The sequence below is a fragment of the Anopheles maculipalpis genome, chromosome 3RL (genome assembly GCF_943734695.1).
Source record: "Anopheles maculipalpis chromosome 3RL, idAnoMacuDA_375_x, whole genome shotgun sequence".
Lineage (NCBI taxonomy): Eukaryota > Metazoa > Arthropoda > Insecta > Diptera > Culicidae > Anopheles > Anopheles maculipalpis.
The window spans coordinates 2,547,269-2,570,807 of record NC_064872.1 but is presented as its reverse complement, the minus strand read 5'-3'; the positions used below and the strand labels follow the sequence as shown (position 1 = coordinate 2,570,807).

The 23,539-nt window shown below is 44.2% G+C and overlaps 4 protein-coding genes across 4 annotated transcripts in view; all 4 read right to left on the bottom strand.

Annotated features, from left to right (window-relative positions):
• The window catches only part of LOC126563780 (uncharacterized), a 347,215-nt gene that overhangs the window by 276,607 nt on the left and 47,069 nt on the right, over positions 1-23,539 (bottom strand). The window lies entirely within an intron of this gene.
• Positions 542-3,158, bottom strand: LOC126564564 (SET domain-containing protein SmydA-8). The gene is made up of 3 exons (XM_050221641.1): positions 2,476-3,158; positions 1,213-1,439; positions 542-1,134 (listed from the first exon to the last, which is right to left on the bottom strand). The coding sequence occupies exons 1-3, from the start codon at positions 3,156-3,158 to the stop codon at positions 542-544; spliced, it is 1,503 nt and encodes a 500-aa protein (XP_050077598.1).
• LOC126565513 (NADH dehydrogenase [ubiquinone] 1 beta subcomplex subunit 10) lies at positions 4,897-10,618 on the bottom strand. Its single transcript, XM_050222698.1, has 5 exons — positions 10,572-10,618; positions 10,403-10,505; positions 9,970-10,105; positions 5,114-5,253; positions 4,897-5,045 (listed from the first exon to the last, which is right to left on the bottom strand). Exons 2-5 carry the CDS (start codon positions 10,488-10,490, stop codon positions 4,903-4,905), a joined length of 507 nt encoding a protein of 168 aa, XP_050078655.1. The 5' UTR covers positions 10,491-10,505; positions 10,572-10,618; the 3' UTR covers positions 4,897-4,902.
• On the bottom strand, positions 12,777-16,932 carry LOC126565632 (eukaryotic translation initiation factor 4E-binding protein). The gene is made up of 2 exons (XM_050222829.1): positions 16,762-16,932; positions 12,777-13,031 (listed from the first exon to the last, which is right to left on the bottom strand). The coding sequence occupies exons 1-2, from the start codon at positions 16,907-16,909 to the stop codon at positions 12,811-12,813; spliced, it is 369 nt and encodes a 122-aa protein (XP_050078786.1). The 5' UTR covers positions 16,910-16,932; the 3' UTR covers positions 12,777-12,810.

Sequence of the window (23,539 nt, the reverse complement as noted above, 5' to 3'; positions counted from 1 at the left end):
TTCGATCGGACATCATAATCTTCGGTGTCCTGCCTTACAACAGTGTCCCGCTTTCCCAGTGGACTGAATTTTATACATCCAGAATCAACCGTTGAACGTGCGAGGAAGGGTTTTGCTGTATTGACTATTGTCAACGAAAGTGCTCTGAAGTGATGAGTTTTGCTCCGTTAGCAAGCGACGCCAGGTACGCTGAAGCCATTAAAACAGAAGTCTTTTTTTTAGGTAAGAAACATTCGTTTTTTTACTGACAAAATGAAAGAAAGCCGTAAGGTACGTAAGGGGACCATCTTTATTGTTGTAATATATCGATCGTAACGGAAATGATTATGAACACGGAGTGACACGGAAAACAAACTCGTGCTCGCGAGTCGTAGCGAGAAACGCACGATTAAAGCTAGAAGACACCTAGAGCGACACCTAAACACATAAGAAAACAACTGTCGGGATTACCCGTGGCAGTTGCAACCACCACTGGGGAATCTTTCCCAAGCCCGACAAAGTACATCACAAATAATTTTTAATCCTACACAAAACAAATTGCTTAGTCGAGTGTTTCGATGCTCTGCCTTAGCTGTGCGAGCGATTGTTTGGTCACGTTCGCCAGTATACCCTCGGGTGTCATTGGATCCTCCCACTCGAGTATTTCGCCACATTCCTCCAGTATGTGGGCCGCCTCGGTGAGCTGTTGTTTTAACGATTTTCCATCCCGATTGTCCTCGCCCCGTGAGAAGGCGGACTGGGCGAGCATGATGAGCGGTGCATGCAGTTCGTACAGTATCATTGCCCGGGCCCTCGATTTTCCCGGCTCAAACACATCCAACACGCGGAGAATGCTGCGACAGAGCTCAACCTTACGCTCGAGCAGTACGTCCGGCAGTTCGGCTATCTCGTACCCGGGAATGCGCCCGTACAGCTCGATCAAACTGTGGCGGATGGAGGTGTTGATGAAGTGCAGCGGATGTAGCACACTGCGGTACTTCTTGTAGACGGCTTCGTACGCTTCGAGCCGGCTGGCTTCGTACTCAAGACAGGCTAGCTCGTCTATTTCGTTGTGTATGGTCATGACGGCTTTCTGGACGGCGGCACCGGATGTTTTGAAGCTACATTGAGCACAATTCCATTCTGCGTTATCATCTGGAATGTTTTTTTGGTGGATACAATAAACGAATGTTAGCATTTGAATGTGGAGTTAAGAACTGTAAAGTAACTTACCGAGTGGATTGGTAGAGGTAATGAATCCTCCGTGGCATTTGTTGCAGAGGAGTGTGCTGAAGTGCGTTCCTAGCTCGGTCGGATCTAGGCAGCGGGTACAGCGACATGTGAAGAATTTGCTCATCTTTAGGATCGATTGACGGGCGACTGTGCCGGTCAGGGTGTAGGTGTAGGTCGTGTAGAGCTTTCCACCTTCAGGGACGTCGACGGCCACACGGCCTTCCAACCTGTATGTGGGAAGAGATGGAGAATTTCAGTGATAGGTTGATCCGGAATACTTCGTACTTCTGCAGAGCGAGAAACTCTTGAAATGTTGGCCTTGAATCCAGAAAAATAACTTTGGTGATCGCCATTCACTATTCCGCAGTGTTCGGATTGATTCTTTTTGAATTACTCTCAATTTTCCTAAACTTAGTAATGGGAAATTTAGAGTCAACTAAAGAACGTTTTAACGAAACAGAGAACATTCTGCTTGATATGAGCCGAAATTATTCCAGCTACTCTAGACTGACCCGAACTGGAATGTAGTAGTATTCAAATGTTTAGAAATTTCGGAGTTCACAGCTTCAAATTCCTTGAGAATGCTCCAGAATGTTTGGAATTTCTCTGAAATAATCCCGTCTATTCTGAACTACTTCAGACAACTGAGAATTCCGGCAAGCGACTCCAATTTTCTCCGGAATAATCACAACACTCCAAATTGAGATGGATTTACTTAGATTCACGAGGATCATTAGATAGTGAAACTCTACACCATTTTGTTGATTGTAGTTTTCAAGTGAGTCGCCACTATCCCCAAAAATCCTTGAAGTTCAACCCAAACCACTATTGAAGCCTGTTACCCATCAATGGTTTCAACAGTAGAATGTCACTCCAAGGCACACTAAACTTAATGGTCTGTCCCGTCAACTTCGCCGTAGAAGAATTCCTTCCTTAACATTGCTCAACATGTGTGTTGCGTTTTGTTGTCGATCGATGCTGCTGCGCTGCACCGGCTCGGTGTGATCACCGTTCTTAGGAACCCCATATTACCTTCTCTTCACTCACACACGCCCTACATGACTACAGTGGTTTTTTCTCCCGAAAACGGTGGAAAATCTATTTTTACTGTACTGCTTGCGATGCCTGCCGATTGCTCGATTGGATAGGAATGCCCCCTCCCACCATCCCCTCGTGCACGGGGTCAGGTCAGGGATCGACGTTCAATCGACAATGTGGTTGGATGACCTGAATAATGTTAGATTGTTGTACGCGCGCCCTCACCTGTAACCGTCGCTCGGATGAATCGAATGAACCACGTTCGGTACGCAGTTGTGCGCCATGATCGCTAGCTGAGGATAGAGGCCACGCAAGCTGTACCCGTTACAGGTACGACCCTCGAACGCATTCACATCCAACAGTCCGATAGCACGTTGCACCAACTCGTGCGAAAATCTGTCCCCAAGCTTACAATGACCACACAGAAACGACACAATATTGTTTTCGTCCACCTTCCAGTTGGCACTTTCGCGTCGTTCCGCATCGTGGTACTCCATCGGTTCGATCTCCCGTTTCCACCGGGCTTCATCCGCTTCCTTCGCCAGCAGCACCCGTAGCGGCGTTATGCAATCGAGCTGCACACATCCGGCCGTTGAGTCTTCCACCGGCCGGAATCGAACACCACTCGCCGCAAACACCTCACACTCGCCCCGATGATAAACGATCTCGCTGTCGGGAGCACTACAATCTTCGCACAGTGGCCAACCACATCGCGAACACCTTGGACCACCTTCACCACCATCGACCGGACAGCAACATTCCAGACAGAGCGGTGGACTGTCCAGCTTTGGACCGACAGCAAACGGGAGCTCTTCGAAGAGTCGATCACCTGCCTTCAGATCGCGTCCGGCCACACCATAACGACCGAGTTCCGGACATTCCAGCACCTTGTAAGTACCGTCACCCATGCTTTAGGCACGTATTTCCCTGTGCACGTTACACACACTCACTGACCGAGAGACCGCGTGGTTTGTCAGGATTGTTTCCCGCTTGCTAACGAACGAATTAATGGCGCACTTCGGGTTCGGGGTGGTTGCATTTATAGATTTCACGACCTCGGAACCGTGACCGATGCACGGTGGGGCTACACTTACGGTGGCCACAATTACTTGAATATATGCCATATTTTGAGTGATTCCGTTTAATGTTAATTTTATTTAATTTCTCAATGAATTTTTGTACTCCGAATTCTGATGAAACTCGTGTATTGGAGCACATCTCTGTCATTTATTTCAAATAAACGACGTTTTGTCCACCAAACTACTTCCATCGTTCGGAACCGGCCGGTTGTTTCGGTTGGGACTTCGGTTCGGAATTTTCGGTCAGCTTGTGTTTGTTATGCTTTTCGCGCGGTGATGCTATTTTCGCTGCTTTCCCCCACGATCCTCCTGCCTTCGCTTTTCACTCCTCCCATTCCCTGTCCATCTACAGGATGATATTTTTAACTGGGATACAAAAAAAAGCGAAGCCAGCCAGGCCCCCACAACAACCCGTCGTCGCCCTCGCTGTGAAGTGAAGCGAGGTGCATCGTTTGGTTTGTCATTATTTTCCCACCAAGCGCGTCCTTTCGTGCTAGAATGGTAGTTCTGGCGATTCTAGAGAAACCTAGAAAAAAAGGTACGAAGATTGGTAGCTGCGAGACACTCCGATCGAGAAAGTGGTCGAGTAATTCGACATCGTGAAACGTCATCGCGCACTTTGAGATGCATTCTCTTCCTTAGCATTTCAACCAATCCTCGATGAATCGTTCATTATCGAGAAAATTTGCTTTCACCATCACCGGCAGCTGCGCCATCCATCTCCATATTATTTGCTTTTGCGGTAAGTGGCCAAACAAGTGTAAGCTAATTTGATGATCGAGGTCTTGCACTTCGCACCGCATAATACTCATCATCCTTCGCTTCCTCGTCTCATTATCCTCTTTGGTCTGCTGGTTTTTAAGGTGAATCACGGATCGTAGGAATTTTCTTCCCGTCTGCAAGTGCGTAAGGGAGGTGAGAGTGTTGCGTCTAATGCGCATGCGAGATTTGTGATTTTGGCTGAGTAAACAGGCGGGTTAAAAGAAAACTTTACTCAGGAGAAACTGCTTTGCTTAAGTGGGAGATGAGCGGAGGAGCACATGCATAAGGTGGCTGTAAAGCTTGTTGAGATAGGTTTCGCTTTATTTTGTAGTGTGGTTTGAATTGGGAGATGATCTTTACATTCCATATTTCTCCAGGGATAATGGAGTAGCATAAATTGTCAAGCGGCATGAAAACCACGAACATCATTTTCCTATCCAAACTATTTGTACAACCTAATTATCTTCCCAAGTCGATCTTGTATGCAACAAGATCTGCTTTGAAAATCGCGTACAATAAATGAGCGCAAGCCAACTCAACGAGGATCGTTCGTTACTCAATTCGTTTCACTTTTCTTTCACGTAAATTCCATCGATTGTTTTGTGTTGCATTTTCAAATTTAACGTTTTTTTTACTCGTTGCTTTTATATTTACACTCCAATTCAGCAAATTGTAAGAGCGACGACAAGACAGGATTTCCACTACTACGCGACCGTTTCCCCGTTTCAGCGAGCATCGATTTTTGATCGAACGCCTCTATCAAACAGAGGAATTGATTAAAGTTCCTTTGTGCTCATCCACACACCTGTCTCTAATGGTCACTGGCAGCTTGCTGGTCGTCGCCAACCTGCTTCATACCGCTACCAACCGGTCCGTGGCGTCTTTCCCAGATCATACGGTGCTTCTGCTTCATGTAGGCCGTCTTCGCATTCGCATAACCACCGAGATCGCCATCTATTGGAAAGGGTTACAGTTAAAGAGTTTCGAGTTTGCTTGGAAAAATTCGCGCAAACACTACTTACACTTGATAAACCAGTTCTCGGCCGCCTTTTCGTACGTGTCTAGGATTGAGCGGCATTTGCGCTCGTGGTCGGGCTGCTCGTACAGCACACAGTCCTCGAAACGTTGGCGCAAGATAGCCAGAATTTCATTGTCGACCATCCTGGGAATTAGAGAGTGAAAAGATGTAAATATTTCAAGCTTATCGAGATGATAATAATGAGCATGTAAATTGAAGCAAAAATCAAAATGCATTTCTAAGGGTTGCCTTTATTTATGACTCTTCTATCTCTCACTACTCGTTGAGCGAATTGAAACATTTGAACCCGAATGATGGGCGTGTAGCATGGCGCTCAAGTGCTTGATGGAGCTAGATGAATTCATTTTCAATACCGTCCATGGAGATTTGATTCTCACCAGCCTAGACAGATAGTCTCCAAACAATTTTCAAGGCAGACCGATAGCACAGCATCGCACTTTAAAACACTAATTTTTGATTATTGTTTTTCCATCGATCGATTCGACGAGGCAATAATGATCGTTGAGAGTTTAATTGATGCTAATGACAGGAAAGGAAAATAGTGTTCCCCCTGCGGTTCGTACTGCATCAATCAGCCCGCGAGTTCATTACAAACATGAAGACTTTGCCTTTGGTAAACAAATTATCCATCAAAATATGAGTAAACAAATGTCACATCCAAAAATAGCAATAATTGGAGGGCAAAATGAAATCATTTAATCGTATTGTCCGTGAAACAGCTTCTTTTAATAGGATTTTATTTTATTTTCCATAAATCCCATTGAACACGTGTTGCTGGATTTTTCTTACAAACGACCAGGCGTCTCCATTGCTTTATCTTTTTCGCAACGAGTGTGGCGAGGTTGAAACAAATCACACATGTAAAATGTAAATAAAATACAGGAAACACGCAATATTTCACAAAAAAAAAACACCCAAATGAGATGATAATGTTGTCCCGTTTTGTTTTTTCTTCGGTGGGGAGCGATAAAAATATCTTTTATTTACATTGTGTCGAACAACCAAACAAATTCTGCTCTCGAAAGTCGTTTTTTTTTTTGGATAGCAAAAGTGCATTTGTTTATGCGTTCCAGAGGTTTCCCTTCGCTCGTTACCCGATACGAAGTGAATATTTTTGCGCTTTGCAGTTTTGCTCATCTGGAACCGGAGCAAAAAGGCAAGCAAAATGTTAAAAATGTAATTGTTCGTTCGCAAATTATTCGTAGCACGTGGAAGTCACATAAAAGCTATTATTACTGTGTTGAGGATTATTCGTTTGTCCAGCTCAACCACTCAAAAACAACACAAAATAACGTTTCTACAACACAGTCGATCGCAAATGTTAGCATGATCGTTAACCTTTTTTCTCGGTGCATCATCGCCATCACCAGCGGATCTGTGCAGATTGCATCAACGTCAGCATCAAAGCACCAATTAATTAGAATAACTATAATCTGTCAACGCTCGCAACCGATCACTTCATTGCCGGACGGAGCTTTAGATAGGTAAATCGTGAGCCCGATCGGAGACACGATCAACTATTTTGGCAACGATTTACGAGGGATGCGAGGAGATGGTAAGGTAAGGGATTTTTTTTAAAGTAAACATACACGTCTCAGACGATGCTACCCGAATGAAGATGTTGCCAGCCGACTGCCGTTGCAGGTGTGTCGTACGCGTGTAAGTTTACATTTGATATTTTTCTTCTCTTCAGACCACCGCTTGCAGCACTACTACCTCGTCGCTCGTTCGTTTGAAAACATAAAACAGATGATCATTGACATTGTGTGTACTCTCTCTGGGGTGCATGGGCACACGTTATGTGCAAAAGGATGTTTATGTGGAGTGTTGCTAGCGTCGACACCTTTCGGGATTTAAAACCACTGCCACTTAAAACGCGTTTTAACCACAACATTCGCCGTTGTAATGGATTTCCGGTGGCGGATTTTTTTTCACTCTCCTCCAAACGCTCGAAGGTCTAAGATTTAGTACCTTTCAGACTAGGTTTACACCGAGAAAGCACTTGAAGTTGCTTTTAATGTGTAAGATCATACACGGATCTTGCGGGTTGTAACTGTACAAATCAGCACGATGCAATATTGCTTTTTATAGCTCGGGGAAAGTACACACACACACAAACCCTTTGTTGGGGGGATGTGCCGAGATAAAGCCATAATCACCCTATAAATACGGGACCGGTAACTTTCAACAGCTCGGCCGCGTGTTTGTGGATCGGTAAAGCAAAAGCTAAGTCGAAGAAAAGGAAAAACAAGATCGTTAACCTGTTGGAAATGCTATCGAGTATCGATTACATTGAATGGACACGCGATTGGAACGCATTTTCCGCGATCGTTCCATTGCACATTGGGAAAAAGACTAGCTGAAAATTGGGTATAAAAATGTAAATTTGTGCTTAAAGTTGACTTTAAACAGGATCTATCTTAAGAAGTTTTGGCATGCCATTGCTGGCATCCAGAGCTCCGAATTGAGCTCCTGGACTGCCCTATTGTGACCACACAATTGTAAAACTTTCCCATAGTTCACAACCATATCGATCGGCGATCGTGTATTGGCAGCATTCAAAATCGATTTCAGCCCGAAACCGAGCACAGTCTCAGTCTTCATTCTCAATTCCATCTCATCGCACACACACGGATTTCGGTGGTCGTGGTCAAGGTAACCGAGGTTGCTCGAGTGCTCGAAATTCACGTCACGACACGTGCCCTCTCCCGTCTCCCGTCACACAAAATAACGTACAACGCGATAATTCTAGCCGTTTAGCGATCACCATGGGAAATGCGCCAAACCCGAAGCAGTACACAAAGTACAGCAAAAACACGGCCGAGGTGCGGGTGAAGAAATGCATACCGGTGCAGCGTGGCATGTTCCGGCTCGGCAGTGGCAACCTGTTCTATCTGATATTGATCAAAATCTTTACCATTCTCAACAACATTGTCAACAAGTGTCTATAGTGTTTATATGTTTCGGTGCTTCTTTCGTCCCTGTTACCACACTTCCATTGGCGTGTTCCATTCCGTTTCCCGTTCGTTTGCTTCCCACTACTGCAAACGGATGCTGGATGCGGAACGTTTCTTCGATATGTGATGTGGCTGTGTGGTGTGTGCGCTGTCTGTCCGCAACATTTCGGCTCATCATCGTTCAGCGATCACCAACCATGTTGTGATTTCTTCGTACGTGCCGTCGTGTTCTGTGTTTTATTTGTTTTGCTGCTTTGCTTGCGGTTAATAAAATATTAATTTCCTCCGTTTATTTTTATTTCACCCCGACCAATCGACAGTGACGGATCAGAAACGATCAGGCACGGAAGGAAGATATTACGGCAAATTATGATCGATGGCTAATGGATTGTGACTGGATGGATGATGCACACTTGCACGACCAACACTGAAATGCCAAGTGAGCATCGCGGAGTGAGCTTCACAGCGTGCTGTGGTGGCGCCATACATGTGGTTTGGGACGCGCTGGGTTTTGGGGTTTTTTTTCTTCTTCTTCGTGGAATCGAATTCGTGGTATTTGCGTGTGTTTACTTTAGCCGGCAAAGACTAGGCTAAATGAAAGCGATAAAGAACTACATGTGACTGGTTATTAGCATATGTGTTATGTAAGGAATTTTCTAACAAAAAATATACAACTACAGCTTTCCCATCGGCTTGGGACGATTGTACGAGAAAGGTGGGAGATTGTTTGATATTTAATCGACGACCACACGGTTGAAATTTTACATCCGAAAAAAGACAACCGATTCGATTGCAATTCGAAAGAATTATAATTGGAAATAAAGGACAGTAAAAGTCGGGACAAGTTAGGAGAGTATGAGGAGCAAGACACAATAAATATCTCATGCTCTCCACATATTGAGCAGCGAATTTAAATGGTTGTAAGAGAGGTTTCTTTTCAGTGGCGAATCAAGCCGTTTGGAGTCTTTTATTGGAATGTATTTCGGGGCCCAATACCATCAAAATCAAAAGCGTCGACCGTGAGGGAGTGAGATTGAAGGTCCTGTGAAGACAAGACAGGGGGGATAATGCTTGGGGGCTGCTTCCATTTAACGGGGCCCCCAACTTGAACGTCTCTCAACACGAGACCCCTTATACGAGACAGCTGTCAGGGCCATAGGCGGCCGCCTACTTCGCCAGCCGGTAGATTCTTTTCTTTCTTCTTCTTAGAGCTTCGTTTCACAGTCCATGTATTCAAAATAGAGACTGTTTAGCCAAAATTGATAAGTTAGCGGAGTGGAAATTGAAGTTGCGGACTTTAAATTAAATTGAAGCTGCTGACCGGTGGGAAGTTCTATGTGAATTCGGGGCCCTTCGCTTCCTTCTATGTAAAGCCCCTTCCTTATATGGGGCCGCTCAATACGGGTACTTTTAAATCCGCGATTGGATGCAGTGAACAAGTCTAGACTTCAAAACATGTTCTTCTTCTTTGGAGCTACAACTTCAGAAGGTGTTAAGGACTCTTTTCCTTCAAGGAAGTCTTTGGTATGCAGAATCTGGCTTCTTGCTTTGCTGAGTTGAAAGCTTTTCTTGGAATGCCTCGAAACTATATGGTGGTTTCACCGTTTTTTCTTGATTTTTTCGACTTATAGGTTATTTCTCAGCTGCAGATGCCTTTGGATTTCCATCCGTAGGTGACATATTATGAACTAGTAGTATTACTAGTAGTAATGGAGAGCACTTATAATTTAGCCCTTTGTCCATCCTCACATGGTGAAAAGATTCATAATCAAACAAGACGTCGGCTTAGAAAAAAAATTACAACTTCTTCTTTGGCTCTATAACCTAGAGAGAAATTATTGGTTTCTCTGTTTTGACTTCCTTCGAGATCACAACCACTTACTTGTCGCGTCTAAACTGTTGGTTCGCCTCGAAAATGCACACCGCATCGTCAGTGTAGCATTGATCAATCGTGGGCACACGGCGGAACTGCTGATGATACCACGGGTACGTTTGCCGGTTAGGTTCGACGATTTTCTCTGCAAAAAAAAAAGGTAAACAAACTTTGATTTCAGTGTGTTGAAAACGGCCAAACGACTGCGGTGACGGTCGGTAGTTGGCGTCCGCTGTCTGGAGGTTGGCAGGGAATTATGTAATGGTCTTTTCGCGTGTAGAAATGTTACACAGTTTCGATGCATTCACGCTTTCAACATGCCTCTTTAGCCTCAATTCTAATCGACAAGAGGCCCGAAGAAGCGTTAGTAACCGAAAAACCACCACAATATTCATTTAAAGTCTCCAAAAATGATATTTCTCTCCTTGCTTCCCATACATACCACGGAACCATGTTACGGGCGCATCGATGGTTGCCTGTACGGCATTCATGAAGCTTTCGAGCGGATTACGAGCAGGAGCCTCCGGCATTTTGATCGATCGGTACTTACTAAAAGAAGAAAGAGTTGGTTAGATGAATAATTAAGCAATTTAAAGCGATTTTCGCAAAACATACTCCACAAACCAAAACACCGAAAATTCCGTAACGTTTTGACAGTTCAACGCAGGCTGACTGTCAAACGCTCCGGGCACCCTTCGTGCTGGTGTCAGTCGTGCTTCCCGGTGAAAAAACTGCACCTTATCGAACGAACGAACAAGACGATTCAAATCAAGCATGGTAGGATGGAATAAAACGCGTTGGAAAATGATGGTTAAAGTTCGCTTTTCTTTCTGGATTAAAGGCAAACTACTTACGAATGGAAAATGAATGGCAAGATACACAATTTCGATTAGTTCCTGTTTGTAGTAATATGAGAAATCTTTGCTTTTTTTTATTCCATTTGCAATACATTACACCATTACTTCTCAAAGGATATTTATATGTAATCATTGTTGAGATGTTTTGAACGTGCTTAGCGCGACTGACTGATAGCAGCAGCAGTAACTATACCGCTTTTAGCAATATAACGAATACAAATACGCTCTATAAAGTTCTATCTGACTCAATTAGTGTGGGTCCACTCGGTTTCAGCTTCTCTAACAGCTAATACTCCAATGCTAGTAAATGTATTCACCCATTCCTTCGGGATGATAAGGAGTGTCGAAGATTTAAATACAATCTTTTTCATTGTTTCAATACGACAATACGATACCTGATGAGAAAAGGATTTACGTTATTTTTGGTGCATATTCGACCATTTGTACATTTCAAATTACGAGACATCGAGAGACGAACCACATCGAAACACAACCAAAGATCGCAACTAAATCTGCTACGGGCTACATGTGTGCGGTGATACATTTTAAATTGCTTTGCAATGTAATCTATGTAATACACCTAAAACCGCTCGCTTTCCAAATAAACCTTGCTCACAAAGAGAAAAAAAAATGGAAACCATATTTATAAGAGCTTTATAAGCTTTTTCTCCCGCATCCTAAACGTTGCACAAACTCAAAATCTCATTTCACTTTTAAATGGTTTTTTTTATATCATTCTTTTTTCTTTTGTGTTTTTGTTTTCATAAATTCTTACATGCGATAAAATTAAACTCTTGCCTTAAACAATACAAAAAAAAAAAACTATGAAAGATTCCGTTTTCGTCCCACAAAACTTTCCCGCCGCTCTTCTGGAGGCGCTCGGTTTCGTTCGGGTGCGGGATGCAGTCAATGAAATCTTTCACCAATTATCACAAATCACCAGTAGAGGGGGGCTTTTTTCCTTCTAAACAGACAAAAACAAAACAAAAAAATACACCCCTATTCGCACTCTAAGCTCTTGCCGTCCTGATGATTGCTTGTGCCATTCAACTTGGGCGCCACAACAGGGTTCCTCCCGTTTGTCGACTTTAGGAAGTAATTGGATGGAGCTATGCTCATCTGTTCAAGGGAGACACACCGGAGGGCGCACGCAAGTTTTCTGGCACGTGCGCGGAACCAGCAATAGCGAAAAGAAAGGGTCCATAAAACGTGAGATGAACGCTTAGTATCGACTTTGTAGTAACGACACCTAATTCTCCTACACATTATCCTTACAAAGTGTTTCTTGTTTTTCGATCGTTGGATCGATCGTCTCCTGCGCCTTGCTGGTGATGTGAACCGAACCAAATGTCATACTAATAGAATAAAAGGGCTCCTTTTTGTGTGTCGTGATTCTTACGTGACTATTGGGTGTGTCTACACACGTGTTTTAAAACACATATAGAACGCTAATCTTACTACCGAAGGAACGATAAACTTATAAAGTCTACATCCAACGATTTATCGAGATGCCTACTCTCTCTGGGTGCCATTGTTAGCGTGTGCGTCGGTTAGGTAAAAGTTAGGGAAAAAGGGGCTAATGAACGCCACCCACCCATAGCTAGTCTGTCCCGCTGCCCTATGCTCACAAAATAATCAGAGATGTCTATAATATTATTTTTCAAAAAAAAAAAAACACACACACAGCGCGATTGCTGGAGATGTGTGTAACAAAGTTAACAAGACGACAACGAAAAATTGCGCAAAAAAGACTAAAAGGTAAAACGGAAAGGTAATAATAATATCTTCCGCTCCACTGTCTCCCTCTCTCTCTCACTCTCCCTCTCTCTCTCTCTCTCTCTCTCTCTCTCTCTCTCTTTCTCTCTGTCCTCGACGCTTTTTTTTCAAGAGACGATCCTTCTCCTGTGCTCCTTGCGCGGCATCTTCCAAGGCATCCGGGATGGATCCTCAGTGCAGCCGACAGTAGCAAGAAGCGGGCAAAGAAGGGCCCATCTTACAGATCCATATCGAACTGTTCCTGATGCTCGTCGTACTTTGGCGGTGAGTTCCGGGCCGGTTTCTGCTGCTTCAGCGACAGTGTCGACAGTGGCTTTGAGTTCGGGCTTCCGCCACCCGATCGGAGCAGGTTCAGTGGCACGTTGTTTGGTGGAGTGCGTGCCAGCGGGGAATTCTTCAGGTTCATCAGGAAGGCACGTTCATACACGATGCGAGTACCTGAATGCCGGGGTGTCGAAAGAGAGAAGGACCATTCGTTAATACTTTATTCTTTCAAATCATTATAAGAGAAAGATCTCTTCTAACGAGCAGAACGATCGCACACCATGATCTATTCAGTGTGTGTGTGTTGGATATTTGAGCAACGAACACAGCCAAACTCTAGACGAGTTTGACCTTCATAGAACCCCGGACGCGCGTTTAACCACACGTTGCGTTCGCATTCGCCGGTCCCACATCCCATCATCCCTCCCCAATGAGTGTCTTGTCCGTCTGCGCCATCTTTTCGCGCAGCGTGAATAGGAAGAGAAGTTGTGTGTTGATGATTTCAATATCAATTAGCTTTAAGCAACTTCATCATGTTTGTACAAGATTCTTTGGTAGACAGAAAAAAATTTCGCCAAAGATCTTCCACTCTTTTAGAAGCACAGAGATCGAGAATCTTTTCTTCTTGTGCTGATAAGAAGGCAGAACGTCGCACACGCTGGCGGGAAAAAAGCAAACAAAATCGGGCCAAATGAGTGCGAAATCTGGCAACCATCTTCATGTTTGCCCGCTTTCCATATAATTCCAGAAGCTTCTGAAATTGCTTATTGCTGTTATTGTCCCCCCAGTACCCTCCACGATACATTAGTGTACTTTTGTTGCGTAAAAAAAAACACAAACACAAATATTCGAGAAGATTACCACCACCTACCAAAATGGCGCATGGTGGCCCAACACATAAACCCCCAAACACACAACAGCAACAGGAAAGGTTTACTTTTTGCATTTGCATATCGCGCACAAAACAGATGCGTATGCGTGGAGATCGCAAAAATTGAGACCACGTTTGGCCTTTTTTTTTGGGGGGGGGGGGGGGGGGGGAGGCTAGAAAGAAGTCTCCAATTTTTAAGCAAACGACTCAAAGTTCAATGTCTCAATATAGGAATCGGTTGATATGGCAGCTTTAAATGCGCGTTCCTTTGTGGTAGCTTTCCGAGTCGTATTAAGCAGCTACTCAACAACAACTAGAGTAGGTAGTGTACTTTATATTTAACCGGGATCGCCCATCTGTCTGGTAGTGCTGCCTCCCAGCTGATTCTCACCGAGTGCGACCAATTTACAGATAGTTAAGTTAAAACGATCCTCTCGACTGACTGCTCTATTAGCTCTACATCGCTTTAAAGTGATGATATCTTTGAAGCAAGACAAAGTCGACGACCACGTCTGCCGGTTCTTCACAACTACAGAAGCATTTAGATGATTATTTTTAACTTGCCACCCCTGGGGGTGTACGGTGTGCGATGCGTGCCAGTGCTGTCCATCCGCCAATCTGTTCATATAGCTTCCGAATTATGCAATATGTACGGAACACCAGGAAAATACACTCCTCCAATTCCAAACAATGAAACCATAACTGTCCCCAGTGAGCTTACTGTGCTAGATTGTGTGAAGTCTCTCCTCTCGTCGGGGTTAGTAAGATAAGATTGGTCGAAAAGGACCTTGGCAAGCGGCGGCACTGATTAGAGACCCCAGAGCATGTGGCAGCAACACACAATCACACATTGTGCTGATTTCGGTACAGCAAGCGAAGGATTTGTGTTGTTCTTCCTACTTGTGTGTTGTTGTTAATCGGTTCATTGGCTTTTACGCGAGTGCGGGTTGATAAGATGGCCGATCTTAGGGCCGCAGTGGTGTGTTGGTGGTTGCAAGCCGTGTGCAAAATGTCCAGCTTCTGATCCCGCAAAACCTTTTGTTGTAGTCCAAATAGTTCAAATACTAGACGAGGCCACAAAAAAGCCATAAAACGTTCACTTTTACAATCATCCAGACCAAAACTGGGGTGTCCGGTCGATCTTCGAGTCGGTAGGCAATTTATAGATCCTGTTCAGTAGGGAGAGCCATTTTCTTTTTTTAAACCCCCTAAAAGCGGATCAAGATCGTATGAAAGTAGTTTACAAAAAAATGCGTGCGAAGGACGCACGGCAGAATTATCAGCCTGCGAAGTTGGAAAGTTGAGTTCCACAAAATAAATAAAGTTCCTTCTATTTTGAAGCTCTTGGATTGGAATGCTTGGTTATTTTTACAGTAAAACCAGTTTCTCCATCAGTCACCCAATGTTGAGTTTGCTACGGATGAGTGCAACTCGAACTTACATGTTCCAGGAGTCCTTCAACCGAATTTCCGAAATAAATTGGACTACTTCTAGGAAAGGCGTTCGAATGGAGAGATGTTTCATCAGACTCCGAGCTTGTTAGTAGCAATTCGACCAACAATAACAGCTTCTTATTATGGATAAACTCTCCCCTTGCGGAGGGAATTCCTGAGGATGGAAAGACAACAACAACACAGAGATTGTTGGCAATGAACAAATCCCTCCGCCACTTGGGGATGGATAGATATGGGACATCATCATTGCATCAAAATTCTGAATCCATCTTTTCTCTCTGTGGAATTAAATGATTGTGGAACCACGGTTGGAGACATTCGTCTATTCTTGATTTCTTTTTCTTTTTTTAATCCCCCCCCCCTCCCCAACTAACGTCTAGTGGGAGGAACCGGTTTTGCGTTTTCTTTCCACATCTGAGGCGCCCTCGTACGGTGTTCGTGTCGCGCACGATTCGCAATTATTAGCTGGTGAAGTGACACGGAACGGACCAAATGTGCCGCGAACAGGCAGACAGATCGGGTCTCCCAGGTGTCTCTAAACGGAAGGAGAGCTTTGAATCTAGCCCCTGGCTCCCTCGCTGTCAGAAAATGAGGGGGTCTTTGTCCGCCATGTTAAGCCACCAGTGGGGAATAAAATTTAAATCAAACGCGAATTGTTAATGTCCCATGTGGGCATAGAGCACAACGCACACACACATTCGCGGTTTGACCAACACAAATTGTATGATGGGGGGCCAAAGTGCGTCAACGTCCAAACAGAAATACGGGAAGTGTTTCGCCACAACACACCGAAAATAGAAAACGAACACCCATCGCACATACAAGCAGAGTGTTTTTTTTTTTGCGTTGAGTAAAAAAATAATTCGTTTAGCCAATCTCAACAAGAAGCTAGAAGAAGCTTCCCAAGACATCATACGCTAACGAAGAAGGAAATTGTTCCTAAGAACGTGTGTAGACGTGGAACTTCAAATAATGCAACACCACGGAGAAACACGTGTTAGCGCTTCCATTTGCTTGTCACATCATTTGAATTTGCGGCGGCCTACTGAGATCATTCTTCCACAGTTTGACATTTTGAAACAAATTTGACAACTAGTTAGACTAGTTCGATGGAGTTGCATCAATCAATTGCAGATTCTATCTCACCAAGACCTGAAGCCACTGTTTCTGTTAAGCTCACTGGTTCTACCATTAAATCGGTTCTACTCTTAACACCTGTTCGGCCTTCTCATCAGCCCCATCTGCTTATTGCGTAGTAATGTTTCGCTTTTCAAAGGCACCCAAACAACACTCTTTACGCGCGTGTCCGTAAATTCGGAGCCCAATTAATCCAAACAATAATAACATACACCTCTTTCCCCGTTCGCACTTTCTTCGGCTTTTTCACGTAAAAAAAACTTCACATCACTGAGGCACCGAGGCATCGTACAATGAATGGAAACACGGCCCTCTAGCAGCATAGAACCGAGTTTGCGCACCACCAGAGTGCGTACGTGCGTTCTGGCTCGTAACGTTCTACAAAACACTGGCCACCTCTTTGGTTCACCCCATTCTGCGGGGGACAATTGCTTATGCTTACCTCCGGGTGTGGTCGAGTAGAGGGTGCCACCGGGCGTGGAGGAGTAGAGATCCGGCAGCTCGGATGCGTCATGGATGAGCACTCGCTTGGACGGGATGGCCTGGGAGATGGAGGCACAGGCCTGACGTGCGATCGGTGATGCCGACATGATGCTGCTGGGTTCTGTCTTTTTGTTTTGATATCTCTTAGCAAACACTTTTCGTGCTGGGTTTCCTTACTCTCGGCGTGGTAAGCGATTTGTACTTTTGAAGGTGATTTGTACTTCCTTTCGTTGGCAGTTAGACAACAACACAGAATACCGGTGAATTTTGGAAGGCAGTGTTTGTGTGTATGTTGGAGTAGTTTCGGTTCAACTGCAGCAGGTTGTACACTCTTTTTTTGTTCTTCTCTGTGGGCAGATACACTAGTAACGTGTGTGTAACAGCACTTCGGAAGGGTAGATAATTCTGGTTGGCGTGCAGGTGCAGTACAAGCAAGTGTGTGGCGTCGTAGCTTTATTTGCCGTTCTTGCGAGAGAGAGGTGTACGCACGGAACAATCTCTGAAACCGAACTATAGCCAGAACGCGGCGTGCCCGCCGCATTTAAAGCCATACCAAAACAACACCACTACACATACGCGCTCGTGTCGGATGTAACGCGCTCGTTGTAATCGCGAAAAACTGTAACCACGCACACACACACATAGAAAGACAAAAGAAACCGCGAGTAGATTTTACGCTTACCTAATCGTACTCGCACTATGGGTGATTAGAAGGGAAAAGGTGGTTATAAAAAAGTTGGGCCAAAATTCATGTAAATGTGATAGAAATATTATGCAATTTGATTGACAATTTCCTGTCTTCAAAACCCTGAAATTAGAAGCTTATTTTTATGAGTGAAAATCAAATTTCCACCGAATTTCCTTTTTCTTCAGGTAAATTGTTACCAACAGTTCCCCATTTGCTACCATTGGTAATCCATCCCCACCACCCAAAAACACCCCTTTCTTTACATAGCACGCAAGTTACGCAGCAGCAACTCACAGCTTACAGTAGTGTGCGTGTGTTACAGTTCGTGTAAGGGGTGGCCGCTTCTCTTATCACGTACCGTACCCAAAAACCAGGCGCACACTCTGCGCTGGGCCAAGCGGCGATTACTGGACCCGGCGGCGGTGGTAGTAATGTGAAGCTTGTATAAATTTTCCAACTACTTTTGCTTACTTTTAAGTAAATTTTACCTTTTCTAGATGAAATTTTAGCTGTTCGGTTAGGGAAAATTGCACCAAGAGAAGAGCGTTTTTTGCAGTTTTTTATTATGGTTTGAGATTATTAAAAAGAGGCTCGTTTGCTTACATGTTGCTGATGGAAAAAATCACACACTCACACACACACATTTGCCGGTTGCGGAACAGCAAGAACATAAATATACACGCCAAAACACCAAAATGCCGGCTTGGTTCTCCCGTGTTCCGGGGCCCCGATTTCGCTACGACGCAGTTTCTCAAAACAATTTCTTTCCCTCTCAGCCTTCCCTCGGTTTTCGGGTGGTTCCACCCGTATCGGGCGTTTTTTTTTGTACCGAGGAAGGCAAATACAATTCTTTCTCCACCCATCTACATCAACTTCATCCCTTCGCGAACCAACCCCCCGCTCGGGACCTTTGGTAGGTTATACCTCCATATACCCTTAATAGCGTTAAGTAAGGGGTAATGTGTGTGTGTGTGTGCGTAAGGTATCGTCATCATCAGGTGAGCTTGTGGAACCGGCTTTTTTGGAAAGCGAGGAGGGGAGAAAAGATGAGGGAACGATGGGGTGGAACTCGGACGATGTTTTGGATACGACACGACGAATTGGCTGTGGCCTTCAAAATAATAGCATGCCGGTGTGTTTGCAGCATAGGGATCGAGGAACATCATGGGAACACACCGTGGAATAGTTTGTGAAAAAGTGATGAGGACAATTTATTAGCACGCTTTCGTCCTCTTATCGGAAAACTTTTTTTTTTTTGTATAAGAATATTGAATGTTTTTTTAAAGAGATAAATTAAATAAATAATTATGTCTTTCTGGCTGTACGCACGCATGTGTGTATAACATAGCAACACGAATTTAGTGTAGTGTGCGTACCGCATTTTTACATCAGTCGCAGTAGGCTTTGCTCTGGCTGTTTACTGTTCTCGCTCGTTTAATGCCGACCGGTGTCCGATGTGTGTTGCCGGTGTAATCATAAAATTGGACATGTGTGTTTTTTGATATCGGAATATGATGCCCAAAGTTAAAAAGGAAAAAGTGAAGGAAAAGCACATAAAAATAGTTTGCTGTACGCGATAAACTGAACGCGTGTGCACTACTTCCAGATGCCCCCCAAAGAAGGAACAAACAAAAAAATACAATTCTATTTATGGCCTCCCCTACCCAGTATCCCACCTCAAATTATCAAGACAGGGATTTTTGTTCGTAACCAGCTGTAACAGCAACAGTTTCCAGCAGTAGGGAATTTTCCACAAATGTTTCTGCACAACAATCCGTTCTTGCGTACATGAAGGGGGCACCGCGATAAAGTTTGTGGCGCATATCAACAATTTTTGATACGCTCTTTAAGAAGAACATCGCCGTGGAGCGTTGCAGCGTAACATTCAATGTTAAATATAACCCCCAAAAAAAAAAAAAGTAAAAGTACGAAATAACACACTTTCCTTCTGAAGTTTCTTGTGATCTCTCATGCTCTTTGGTGGATTGATCATGCGCTTATGATGTGTTTTTATATGAGTTTTGGGTGTTTCATCTTCTTGGACGAGAAGGTAGGGGAGTCGCTCTTAATGGGCCAAAAATTGAAGCCTTCTTGCTTAGCCGAAGACCTCTCTTCGCCCTTGGAATGGTGGTGTGTTTCTTATGCTTTTTTTAAAGTCTTCTTCACCCAACGAAAAGAAGGCACGACTGTTTGAAAAATGAAAATGAAAATGGTTTCTCTGTTCGGTTGAGTTGAGTCATGGAGAAGATCATCGCAAGCCCTTCAACCATGATAGCCCCGCATGGTACGTCATGGTGGCCATGTTTACAAACACCAGTGTGCGAACCGGTTTAAGCGGCTTTGCATACACACAGCAAGGAATGTAAATCGCACTCGGTTGGTACACTGGGCAGTCCGAGCTCCATAAACAAATGCGTGCTGAATGATCTCTCTTGGGGAATTGTGGTGCTCAAGCTGAAGCAAAGCAAAAACCTTCAGAAGTTCTTGTTGTTATGCAGAATTCTACTATAGACAAGCAATGTAAACCGATTGGTTCGGTGGAAGGTTTGCTAGAAATGGGACGTTTAGGGTGGGTGGATTAGATACGCGATCGTGCCTCATACATAGAGATCTTGCACGGAGGCGCAATTTGTTGTTCTAGCGTCGACGGCCTGTATCTGTAACCAGCACCTACCACAACAACATATTTTGCATACTGATATCCACCCCCGCACATCACCCCCAAACGACGCATTATGTCTGGTGGGACTGTGATGCTTTGTGGCGTGATCCCCTACCCTTCCTTACGATCTTTTTTTTCCCTTTCCGAATCCCCAATCCTTCACAACTCGGAACCATGTTGTCTCGAGCGAGTGGCGTGATAATTCTATGCAAAAAAAGCCACGCCTTGCCTTGCCGATATCACCAAGCAGGAAGAAACAATTGCGCTTTATTTAACTAGCAAGTACAGCGTGCTATGTATGGCTTCTGTGTGCAAAAATGTGAGCCAAGCCAGGCGTCTGATTCCATCGGAGTTCCAATTCCGATGACTCTGACGCACGCAGCCGGACCGGGCCTGGTTGATGGCACAAGGCGAGCCACCGCTGATTGGGCCACAAGAGCTTGCCTTCAATTGCCTGCCGAAGCACTATTATCAGTGCTAGCAGAGACGGTACGGACAACGGCATTTTCCTCGCTCGATGATAGGTTTGCCTCCTGTCTGTCTTCATCTGCTGCGTCAGTAATTCACCGGGCGGCATCCATGTCTATCCGCAATGTAAACGCGTCTAATCTTTCACCCTTAACAGAACTGGCCCGAACTGGTTCGCGGTGGGTGCGAAATCGAAACTGAAATCGTACTCGTGTGTTGTACACGGCCAACAGCAAGAAGAACACGGGCACTGTTTTTTTGTTAACAAAACTACACCTGGAGCTGTCTTATCGGACCGCGATAAGACACAGAAAGGGCGTTCGTGAGCGTATATTCGTAGTAGCAGCAGCAGTTTGATAACTTACGTACGTTTGGAAACAAAGAGGCTCCCGGTTTTTGGGGAGCAAATTCTCGGACGAGCTCTCAGCGAGGTACATCAGATCGGAGCAATAAAATGTTATTTTTACTATCGAGAAAAGATTGTGTGAAATCATGACGACGTCGATAAGTTTCAGCTTTCCTGTTTTATTAGGGAAGATTGCAAACTTTTTGCAAGATCACCATCCTTCACCCCCGTACACGTTTGGGGTTGATTGATTCATCCTTCCTTCATTACCCTCTTGAAAAGATTATCAGCGTCTGGAGAGCGTTACTGTCAATTTCTAGCAATGATTGCTCTGTACCGTGGTGTAGTGGGCATTTAATCCTTTTCGGTACCATAATCCGAGGTGAGTTGTGCCAAATGCACAACACAGACGGGCCCATATATCAACGGTAATTAGTAATCTTTCCTCTCAGATCCAGATTGTACCGATTCGTTCCCTTTTTCCAATGAAATGTCTGAATGGCGGGTTGATGTCATTCAAGAAGAAGCAAATAATATGCTGCAAATAGTACAAAAAAGGTCGTAGATTTTTTTTATTTTTATTTTATTTATTTTTAGTATTTTAAACTGATTGAGCATATTAGAGTTGAGTCCTAAAAACAGTTTCTCAGTTTGGTTTTAACTGGATTTCTTATCTGATTCATCATAAACTTTCCTTCAAGTGGACTCTATTCCAACAAGATTAGAGTTATAGGGATTAGTTTCAAAGGGGGTACAATAAGACAGCATTACACCTGCAATAAAGGGCGGCATCCACTTTGGACGGCTGTCGTCCTTCAATTGCTGAAGTTTTCCTACGGTGCGTCATCCTCACGGCCGAATACCGAATTTCCCATTGACTGTATAATTTCATCATGATCATCATCACAAACGTGAAGCTGCGCACAAACCGATGATCGAACGATCCTTGTGTTAAGCACGAAGGTTGCTGTGACAACCGTTCAAACACACACGTAGCAAGCGCAATTAAAAAAGGGCAATCCATCCGATTGCGTCAGATGAATGCTCAACGAACGGTGGTGAGCCGCAAGTCTCACCATTGCACCAAATGGTCGTCATAGTAGCCATCGTAGTAAACACCAATATCGTCCAACTGACATCGTGTGGCATATTAACAAGAGTAAACATCCCAAGAGTGAGAGAATGGTCAAAAAATAGGGAACGTGAACGCGCGCATTTGCGATTATCTGTGATTGAAGGGAAGCAAAACACACGGTTGACAGCCAGTCAACGGTTTGCGTTGTTTTGGTCAGTGGCGACTGATTAGAGAGTGAGTAGTACGTTGGCAGTTTATCGTCAAGCTTCGGTGTGTCTATTTATTTACGACGCATCAGCAAAACACTTTGGCGCTTATCGATCGATCGATCGTTCGTATATTGATCGTGTTGAACATTTTAAATTTCGTCGGCTGCTTCCGAAATGTTCAAAACTTAACAGCTTGTTGGACAATGATGAATCAATTTATCAAGTTGATATCCAAGCTCAATGTATAAATGCTTTTCTGCAAAGCGTTTTTGTTTTAAATGATTGATAAATTAGTCTTTTTGTTAAACCACGCAGCCCAAAGGGAGTGTCACTTGAGTGTAGTATTACCACCGATAGCGAACCCCTCAGCGCCGTTTGTTTATCTTCCACGCAAACAATTCCCTCGTCGACTGGCGACCAATGCCTCCAATGGTGCGTTTAGTGACCGAAACCGGTTTTTCATTCCATTTCTCTGTTTTTTTTTAAGGGCTCTACCAAATTTTTGTCCGACTCCATATTTCGGCTACTGCGCCGTGTCATCCGCACGAAGGTCAACGATGAAGGGCATGGCTGCTTTTCATGGGGACGAGCCTCCAGAAAAAAGACCGCTTTTTCTGCAATATTGTCAATGCTTTGCATGCTGCAATGCTTCGTTGAGCATAAACAAATGCAGACTTCTCCGTATTGGACATCGGTTTGGTTGGTGGTAACATTAATTCCTCGATCAGCGATCGATAGTGCATTGAACTTGAGTGCGAACGCAAATAACTTCTTCTTCATGAAAAAAAGCCTCATGATCACGCTGTCTTAAGGAAGCAGAGTGTGTAAACCATCTTACAATAATATTTTATCTACGCGAATCACAAATTCACACATCGTACTAATGTGTGCTTCATTTATCCAATTTTATCCGCGCGCTATTTTAAGCTCTAAAATAATTGCGGGAGGCAATATAGCCGGCAAATGGGAAAAGGGTGACGCAGATATTTCTGGCTGTTTGTGTTTATATCCCATCTGCATCGTAAACCATGCACTTTTAGTACTGCTTTCTTGTAGTTGTTACGTCTTTTTCTTCCTGGTTCAATTAAAGTTCTTGCTTGCCTTCTTTAAACTGAATGCACTTAGTTTCCGACGAAGGTTTAGCAATGCTGTTGGTTCTTTGTTGTTTTTGTTTCCCTCGTGTGTGTGTGTGTGTTTTTCTACGTGGCTGTGAGGTTGATAAAAAAAGGGAGTTCTGTAGTAAAACAAGGAGAACCCTTGTGAAAAAAGCGTGACTCACGTTTGATAAG

What these genes read in the sequence shown, in the direction of transcription:
- LOC126564564 (XM_050221641.1), bottom strand. Translation starts at nt 3,158, where the DNA reads ATGGGTGACGGTACTTACAAGGTGCTGGAATGTCCGGAACTCGGTCGT. An exon ending in CATCCGAGCGACGGTTACAG is followed by an intron (nt 1,440 to 2,475) that starts GTGAGGGCGCGC and finishes TCCCACATACAG; the next exon opens with GTTGGAAGGCCGTGTGGCCG. An exon ending in TACCTCTACCAATCCACTCG is followed by an intron (nt 1,135 to 1,212) that starts GTAAGTTACTTT and finishes AAAACATTCCAG; the next exon opens with ATGATAACGCAGAATGGAAT.
- LOC126565513 (XM_050222698.1), bottom strand. Translation starts at nt 10,490, where the DNA reads ATGCCGGAGGCTCCTGCTCGTAATCCGCTCGAAAGCTTCATGAATGCC. An exon ending in CAACAGTTTAGACGCGACAA is followed by an intron (nt 5,254 to 9,969) that starts GTAAGTGGTTGT and finishes TCTAATTCCCAG; the next exon opens with GATGGTCGACAATGAAATTC. An exon ending in CGAGAACTGGTTTATCAAGT is followed by an intron (nt 5,046 to 5,113) that starts GTAAGTAGTGTT and finishes CCTTTCCAATAG; the next exon opens with ATGGCGATCTCGGTGGTTAT.
- LOC126565632 (XM_050222829.1), bottom strand. Translation starts at nt 16,909, where the DNA reads ATGTCGGCATCACCGATCGCACGTCAGGCCTGTGCCTCCATCTCCCAG. An exon ending in CTACTCGACCACACCCGGAG is followed by an intron (nt 13,032 to 16,761) that starts GTAAGCATAAGC and finishes CCCGGCATTCAG; the next exon opens with GTACTCGCATCGTGTATGAA.